Source organism: Monomorium pharaonis, chromosome 2 (assembly GCF_013373865.1).
Source record: "Monomorium pharaonis isolate MP-MQ-018 chromosome 2, ASM1337386v2, whole genome shotgun sequence".
Lineage (NCBI taxonomy): Eukaryota > Metazoa > Arthropoda > Insecta > Hymenoptera > Formicidae > Monomorium > Monomorium pharaonis.
The window spans coordinates 42,804-51,443 of NC_050468.1; the positions used below are offsets into that span (position 1 = coordinate 42,804).

The following is an 8,640-nucleotide window of genomic DNA, read 5'->3' on the forward strand; positions in this document are numbered from 1 at the left end:
CTCTTTTTTTCTCATATGTTGCCATTATTACTGCTTCTTTCATTATTTCAGTAATCATTGTATATTTCTCTTGCTCGTTCTTCTGTTTATATTCTGTTTCTTCTAATATCTTTTCTTCTTCCTTCATATATTCAATATACTTTTCCCACTTGGTTTTACTCTTAGATATTCTATTTGTTTTTTTTTATATGTATCTTTTTTCCATCCTAACTCAAACACTATTGGGTAGTGACGCCCACGAATCCTCTTCGATGTTGTATATCATTTTTTCATATATTTCTTTGGTTGCAAACATAATATCTAAGTTTGAGTCATTCACTCCTCCTTCTCTCATTCTTGACACTGTGTCGTTGTTTACTGTGAACAGCTCCCTTTCTTCCATTTCTTCTAATAGGATTTCTCCATTTCTATTTGTATTCTTGCAATTCCATACTCTATGATGCGCATTAAAGTCTCCTGCAATAATTAATGACTTTACGTTCATTTGTTGGGTTATTTTCTTCCACACATTCTTATTTTCATTACTTCCAGGTCTTCTATATATCCCTATGATTCCTACTTTTTCTTTTTCTTCCTTTAGCTTTATTTTGATTGCCACTGAATCAATGCTATTAGATTGTGTATCTATTTCTACTTTTTCCTTTTCTTTTATTTCTTGTCTTACTAATATAGCTACTCCTCCTGCTGCACTCCTTTGTTATTTATCTTCTATACTTACTGCTGAGTCATAACCAGTGATCCTTATTATTTCTCTTTTTTTAACCTTCAACTCCGTCAATACCAATATATCATAATCCCATACTCACTTTATTAATTCTTCTTTTTTATTTCTCCATCCTCTCATGTTCCACAAAAGGATTTTAATAGTCATTATATTCAACTTTGTTATGCAACTTACTTGCTTGAAATTGGTCTTTTTCTCTGAAATTTCTCACTCTTCTTTTTCCTTCTTGTCTTTCCTTTAAGTTTTCTTCGAGTATTTTTTGAATTTTTCTCTTCATTTCTTGTATACCCTCTTCCCATCCTTCTATGGTATGTAGGCATTGTATGATTTCCTCTTCCTCTCTTTTTTCTTTGTTCTCCTCCAAGTTTTTCTTCTCGCATTTCCTCATCACAATTCCATAGTTCTCCTTTCTAATTTCTTCCACTCTCCAATCCTCATATCCGTCTTTCACTGCTAATTTTTCTTTCCTACTTGCTCTTTCTCTTTCTTCTCTTATTTTCTTACATTCTCTATCCTTATATTCTTCTTCCTCTTCTTTTCCATACTTTGAGTTATTGTATTCCTCCCTTGGTTTCTCCAATCTTGTCTTATTCGCTACTTGTGCATATGTTTCCCTCTCACTTCCATTTGATCTATTTATTTCATAACATGTACTTGGTCTTCTATCGTTTGGTTTAGATATCGCTGACCACTTTTCTTCCTGGATATCTCCTCTTCTGATTTGCTGTCTTTTTTTCCCTTCCTAGAACATTTTTTGCTTTCATGAATGACACGTTTCTTTCTACCATTACCTTTTTAACCTGATAGTTGTGTTCATATATTGGGCATTTCCTATCCGTGGGTCTATGACTTCCTCCACAGTTGAGCATTCTATTTTCCTCTCGCATCTTTCTTGGTAGTAATCACCACATATCATACAGATCTTTTTCCTAAAGCACCTTTCCTTTATGTAACCAAATCCATAACAGTTGTAACACTGAATTACATTTTCCACAAAAGCTCTAACTTTCATTTTGACTAGACCTTGCCATAAGCTTATTTCTTTGGGTCTTTTTCCTCCTTCCCATATTATGATTACCTGGTGTAGGTATCTCTCTGTTATCTCCTTTGTGGTCTTATTGTATCTTCTTCTCATTCTTTCTATTTGTAAGATCCTTTTTTTGTCCTCAATTGCTTCATATAAATCATTTAGAGCAGTGCTCGGAATTAGTTGCACATTTCGCCTCGATTCCTGAGGCACCGCCTGCTATGCCCCCACTACCGCTGTAGGCTCGACGGCCGAGCCACCGAACGCGCGCGTGGCCTTGTGTCTCAGGAGCGTTTTACGATAGATATGCCTGGTCCATTCGCGTGATTAAAAAATTCTCTTGCGCTGTGAATAATTTTTTTATTTTTACAGACAATTAAAGTTATTAATATTATTTTTACGTTTATAAACATATTTGTATATACATATAATGAGCATAATATAACACAATGTAATAATTGCAATTTTGTCAATAGCTTTCCACATCACCCAGGAGGAAAAATATTATTAATAACTTTAATTGTCTGTAAAAATAAAAAAATTATTCACAGCGCAAGAGAATTTTTTAATCACGCGAATGGACCAGGCATATCTATCGTAAAACGCTCCTGAGACACAAGGCCACGCGCGCGATCGGCGGCTCGGCCGTCGAGCCTACAGCGGTAGTGGGGGCATAGCAGGCGGTGCCTCAGGAATCGAGGCGAAATGTGCAACTAATTCCGAGCACTGATTTAGAGACATTTTATTGTCCCAGTCGGATATTACTCCCTTGTATCTTTTTGTCCTGTTAGGAATCGAAAAGCTAACCAGCTTGTCTTCCCTCTTTTCTTTTTCCTCCTGTTCCAAACATCTGTTAGCCTCTTCTATGTTTCTAAAATAAACCATTGTCTTGTTATTACCTATACTAGTTATATCCTGTATCTTGTATCCTTTTTTCACCATATACATTGCTGTTCTAGTGACGTTATGGGCCCTATTATTTGTCCTGCCTTTTTGTTGCATTATTGTCTCTAGTCCTATTTCCCCCTTATGATTTATCTTAAATCTTTCTTTCACGATTGTTCTATCTTTATCATCTATCCTGCAATCGCCCTCATATACTAACCTGCCATTAAATCATTTTGTTTCTATTGGCTTTTTTGGCTACCTCGTCTCCTGTTATTTCCTTACTTATTTCCCTACTCTCTGCTCTATCTTCCTCTTCCTCCTCTTCGCTCTCCCTCATTTCTACCTCCTGTATTTCGTTTTCCTTACTCCTATCTCTGCTGCTCTTACTAATCTCTTTTCTACCTACCTTTTTTAAAGCATCTTTCTTTATTGCATCATTCTTTATTTTTAGTAATTTTCCATAACTACCTTTTGTATCTATTTCTCTTAATGTCTTTAAGATACTCGTTCTTTATCTTCCATTTAGCACCACTATATATCTCCTGTTTTTCTTCTTGGTCTTCATTCTCTTGTAATTCTTCTTCCATGCTAGTTATTTCTCCGATTATCTCGTTTTTCTTTTCTTCCATTTTTCCTTCTTCCAATCCTTCTATATCCATTTTTCTGTGTTTCACTGTTATCAGGTCCTCCAATTCTCCTCTTTCATATCTCCTATATTTCTCCTATCCTCCGCATGTTCTGTTCGCCAACCTTTTGCCGAGGCCGAATCCTACGATTCGGCCCCTAACCTTACTTTCGCTACTTTCTCTTACGCTTATCCTATCTTTTTCAGTCCTTCCTCTGATCCTCCACTTCCTCTCTCCTATCAAACGTCTTGTCCCTATTCTCCAATCACTTTTCTCACTATCACTCAATACCCGTCTCGTAACTTCAATAAATGTCTGCAGTATTTCTCACCACATCTCGACCCAATTGTTATAGTTGTTTAATCGACAGGTTAGGATATCTGTCATGTTTGTATCTTTGGTTAAGAATATATTCTTTCTCAATCAAAAGCACAAATAATTTAATGCAAAGTATTATCTCGTAAGTATTACCTCGTTGATGTCATAAAATACGTATACGTCATAAAATACATATACGTTGCTGCATTTCGTCGTGACAGATTTTATAACCTGTCAAGTCGTCAACTTTAACGATTAATATTTCGCTTCGCGGGGCAGAGCGGCTCGTTTTTTTGCCACATTCGTTAGTTTTGTGCAAAAACGCGTCGTATGAGCATAATTTCACCAATATTTGCACTGGCGTGACTAAACAGAATAATTGCCATATGTAAATGTATATGGAATTATACGTGTGCGCGTGCGTGCGTGCGTGTGCGGTGCACGCGCGTGTGTGTGTGTTCAATTTAATTACAATACTTTCGTATAATTATATTGTGTATATTAATTTGTAAAGAAAAATTGCTATCTCGTATTGTATTAGAATTTCATTTACTTTTACTGTGTGTTTCAGGTACCAACAAAACATGTATCTGAATCATCCACAGTTTATAAAACAATCATTCAGATCGACAAACATCAATCAATCTATTTGCAAAACGTGGGATTCTTTTGAGCGAGGGTTTATTATTACTGTCTTCGCTATGAGAACCTTGTGCAATGTTATAGAGTTTCTTCAGAACTTGAGTTTCTTCAGTCTTATACTAGAATGTCATACTTACTGTGTTTCAGATGCCGAGGAAACAATATGTCTCCGGATCAATCGCCGTTTATAGAAAAATCATTTAGATTGATAATAAAGATCAATAAATCTATTTGCAAAGCATGGGATTTTTTTAAGCGAGGGTTTATAGTAATTATTATATGCGGGTTCTACGATCAGGTGCTCGTGGGGTACCTCGGGGGGAAGGCAAATCAAATGGGAAATGAGGGGGAAAAGGAGTAGAGGACCGTATAGAAATTTTGACGAGAAATTTGTACGCGGTCGCAACCGGGTGCTCCGAAGAGGTCAAGGGGGAAATGTAAATGAGATGGAAACTGAAGAGGGGTGTAGGAGTGGAGGATTTTATGCCGGGTGTAAAGGGTGTCTGCTGGTGAAACCGTACGGTTTGAGGCGCACACAGGAATCGTGTTTGCTGGTGAAACCGTACGGTTTGAGGCGCACGGGGGTACGGTTTGAGGCGCACACGGGAAGCGCTTTTGCTGGCGAAACCGTACGGTTTGAGGCGCACGGGGTAAGTCATGGGGAACGTGATGAAATAAGTTATTGCGCGTTTTTTCGTTTTTTGACGCCTTTACTTGCGTCATCGTTCTTAATTGGTCGTTCTCTCGACTTCCCGTGAATTATTTTAAACCATACGCTTCGATGCGCACGGGGAAATCCATGGAGAAACGTCTTTTGTACGTATGCGTATGCGTATACGTATAATATTTAAGCGCATAGAGCGATCTATTTTTCGAGTGAGTCCCAGATGCGCACAGTAATAAACGGACACAGCAAGCTGAGTGAAACGGACACAGTAACAAACGGACACAGACCAAACGGACACAGTAATAAACGGACACAGACCAAATGCGCACAGAGCAAAACGGACACAGTAAAAAACGGACACAGACCAAATGCGCACAGAGCGAAACCGACACAGTGCGAAAGGGACACAGACCAAATGCGCATAGAGCGAAACGGACACAGACTAAATGCGCACACTGCACATGCATACGGACCAAATGCACACACGGAAAGTCGCAAACCCATGTGATACAGTGAATGCTTTGCACGCACACATACACACACACGGGGGGTGCAAGGAGGGGCCTTCGGCCCCCCTCCCACATCCATCCCGTCCAAGTCGCTAACCTATGTAGACTTTACTCTGCTTACAATGTACATGGATTGCATTTGGTCCGTGCGCACGTGCAGTGTGCGCATGTGCAGTGTGCGCATTTGGTCCGTGTGCATTTGGTCTGTGTCCGTTTCGCACTGTGTCCGTTTTGCTCTGTGCGCATTTGGTCTGTGTCCGTTTGTTACTGTGTCCGTTTTGCACTATGTCCGTTTCGCTCTGTGTCCGTTTATTACTGTGCGCATCTGGGACGCTTCCTATTTTTCGACGATGCATAAGCCGAGCGGAAAAACGCTTCCGACGAGAGACCGTACGGATTCAGGTGCAACGAGCGATTCATCTCGTTGTTGTCCGTTTTGCGCCTTTACTCGGCAAATTTTAATTGATCGAAGCCGTGGCCTATCTCTCGAATTATCTCGAGATGTGCGTGGTATAGTCCTGTAAGCTAAAAATAATAATAATCTAATTGGTCGAACTAATTGCATGAATTTCTTAGGAGATGTGCGCAATCTGATGAATTTCTTCGGGATGTGCGCAATTCGAGGTGATGTGTTTGTATGTAGAATAAAATATTGGTTTGTTTTGAATGGTGTGTGTTAAATTGAAAGATATATAAGAGATTGCATTTAGAGCGCTGCAGTTTTAAACTTATTACGGGTTGGTGTTGCTTCTCAAAGTATATTGCAGGTAGGTAATGAAAGCAATCCTATGTAATAGTAATTTATAATAAATGTGGAAATATTTGTTGTATAGTGAGAAACGGCATGGATGTCGAATCGCATGATGAGGGTAGAGTGGATTCACCGGCTTATTTTTCATTAATCGATTTATTGACGGAGCTGTGGGATCCGACTGTTTTGGCGACGCGCAATATCAGGCTGCTCATCGCATCTCTATCGAGTTATATAGCTAAGAATGTAAAATGCGATTGTGAGAGAGCTAAGAGCGTAAAATGCGAATGCGAGACACGTTGTATTCGCGAGGCTATGGAGATGAGACGTATGCTAAAGAATATATTTCAATTATGGGTCATGAAGGGTACGTTTGATCCCGTATGTCTTAGAATTGAAATGCAGAATTTTATTCGACAAAATATTTCTAACGAAACGTACGCGCGAATGATCCTGGGTATAATGACAGATTTTGGTTGACTGAGTTCGAGGCTATATTTTAAGGCTGAATATGAAGGATTGTGCTACTCAGACGAATTTCCACGCCGAGACAAGGTAAAAGAATCCCAGAAGAAGAACAAGAAGACGCAGGGTATCGACGCGATGTTCGATTCATTCGGTGATCACGACGCTGGTTTGATATCTTAGAACGAGAGTAAAGGATGGGCGAGTGTTCGTAATGAGAACCTCTGGTGAAAATGGAGACTGTTTGGTTCGCGTGAGTCTGTACGAGGTCAAAGATATAAAGAGTAGAGATAAGTCTGATTGGTGGAAATATTCCAATTTCCGTGCGCAATTTCTTTATTCCTTGTCGGAGACGGATCGCAAGTTTGGATTATTGCGCGAGCTTTTCGAGGTCGTGACAAATGAGTTGATGACGGTATCGGGAGTCATGAGGGAGGTACGGGATCAATATAGAGGCAGCAGCGATAATTATTATTCCGATTACGAGGACAGGAAGCGAAAACGCCTTGACAAGTCGACGGACAGCGATAAAGTCGACGCGACTGTACAGGAAGCAGCTGGCCCTTTGTTTTCCGGCTATAACGTTCCGAATAAAAAGTAATGTGTTACATCATATGATATCTATTACGATGATTGATAAATTGTAATCGTGAATGATATAATGTATTCGCAATGGTATATGATCTTATATGTGAAATAAATATATGACATCGAAATATGTATTCAATGTAAATAAATATATATTATTGATTGAAAAGTACGTTTATTTTTTTCGCAATCGAAGCTTATACTAGCAGATATGATTCATTACGATATAGGGTAATATAAAATCAAGTGTGATATGTTTGCAGAGACAGGTTATATTTGTTTATTTAAGAATACATTATTTTTAATACAACCAACAAAAGAGATTCCGAATCTGAGAACGGCATGTTTAAAACAATCCGAAACAGAGAACGGCTAGTTCGTAATCGATGATGTCGTTGTTATCGAATTGCGCGCTTTCCCGGATCGCGGGCGGACCGTCAGCAGGATTATCGACGTTTGCTGCGATTTCCTGGAAACGTTTGACTTTCGCGTCAACAATTTTCGTCACCGGGGAAAGTGCTTTGACGATGCGATCGATGCAGTAATCGTGGTCGAACATAACGATTACGGTTGAGAGCGATAAGATCAAACGATTAGAGGGATGTTCCAAACGCAGAATCGGTAGATTGTTTATTTTTCCAATTTGTAGGAGGATGTTGTTTCCAATTGTAAGTAACTCCATATTGTTGTCGTCTGTGTTGTTGTTGTTGTTGTTGTAGCGGAGTGTTGTTATTATCGTAGATTTTACCAGTTAGTTTTACCAGTCCCTTCCACTCGTCGATCGAGAATGAGATTTCCTTTCCATGACAATCTTCGAGTACGATGTTCACGTACGATAGTCACTTTACGACGATGCCGATGTCCAGGTACCCTGTTTTCGTCAACGTGTATCGTCTCGCCAATATGCGAGGAGGGTCGGATCACCCGTTGACGTTGTTGAATCTGTAAGTATCATTATTTTACTTTGTTTGGTTAATAACGTTGTGAATAAAAAAAGTGAAATAATAGTACTTACGTTTGTTTTCTCTTCGTATTTTTCTTATTCGCGCAATCTGAATTTTTTCGTTTTGCATTACCATCGTCGAACGTATCGGATTGTCGTTCCGCCAATGTAGAATACATCGTTGATTATTTCTGCTCTTACGTTACGTATCGATAGACGGATTACGCGAGACTACCCAGATAGCCAAGCGAGATTAAGCATATCGGGCAAATTAATGCACTGCATGTATGTTGTAAACTTGCCCACAATTTGCTGTCATTGTAATTTAACGTGGAACAAAGTTAACATCAGGAGAGCAAATAACCTTCATGAGTTTATAAAATTATAAGTGCATGCATTGAGGAATAATAAACTTGTCACATTGACAGCAATTGTGCATGCATGTTGACAACTTGCCGTCAGTTTGTTGAATTCTAATGTAGAATTTTACAT

General features: G+C 39.0%; 1 protein-coding gene across 1 annotated transcript; it reads right to left on the reverse strand.

The window, feature by feature from the left end:
- Positions 1-211: 211 nt before the first annotated feature.
- On the reverse strand, positions 212-3,298 carry LOC118644255 (vicilin-like seed storage protein At2g18540). The gene is made up of 4 exons (XM_036282388.1): positions 3,108-3,298; positions 2,559-2,832; positions 899-1,466; positions 212-456 (listed from the first exon to the last, which is right to left on the reverse strand). The coding sequence occupies exons 1-4, from the start codon at positions 3,296-3,298 to the stop codon at positions 212-214; spliced, it is 1,278 nt and encodes a 425-aa protein (XP_036138281.1).
- Positions 3,299-8,640: the final 5,342 nt, after the last annotated feature.

Excerpts from the sequence above, each read along its gene's own strand:
- LOC118644255 (XM_036282388.1), bottom strand. The coding sequence starts at position 3,298 with ATGGATATAGAAGGATTGGAAGAAGGAAAAATGGAAGAAAAGAAAAAC. Across the intron at positions 1,467-2,558 it reads AAAAGAGGGAAGACAAGCTG|GAAGGGAAAAAAAGACAGCA; the intron begins GTTAGCTTTTCG and ends AAAATGTTCTAG. Across the intron at positions 457-898 it reads AAAAGACCAATTTCAAGCAA|GAGACTTTAATGCGCATCAT; the intron begins GTAAGTTGCATA and ends TAATTATTGCAG.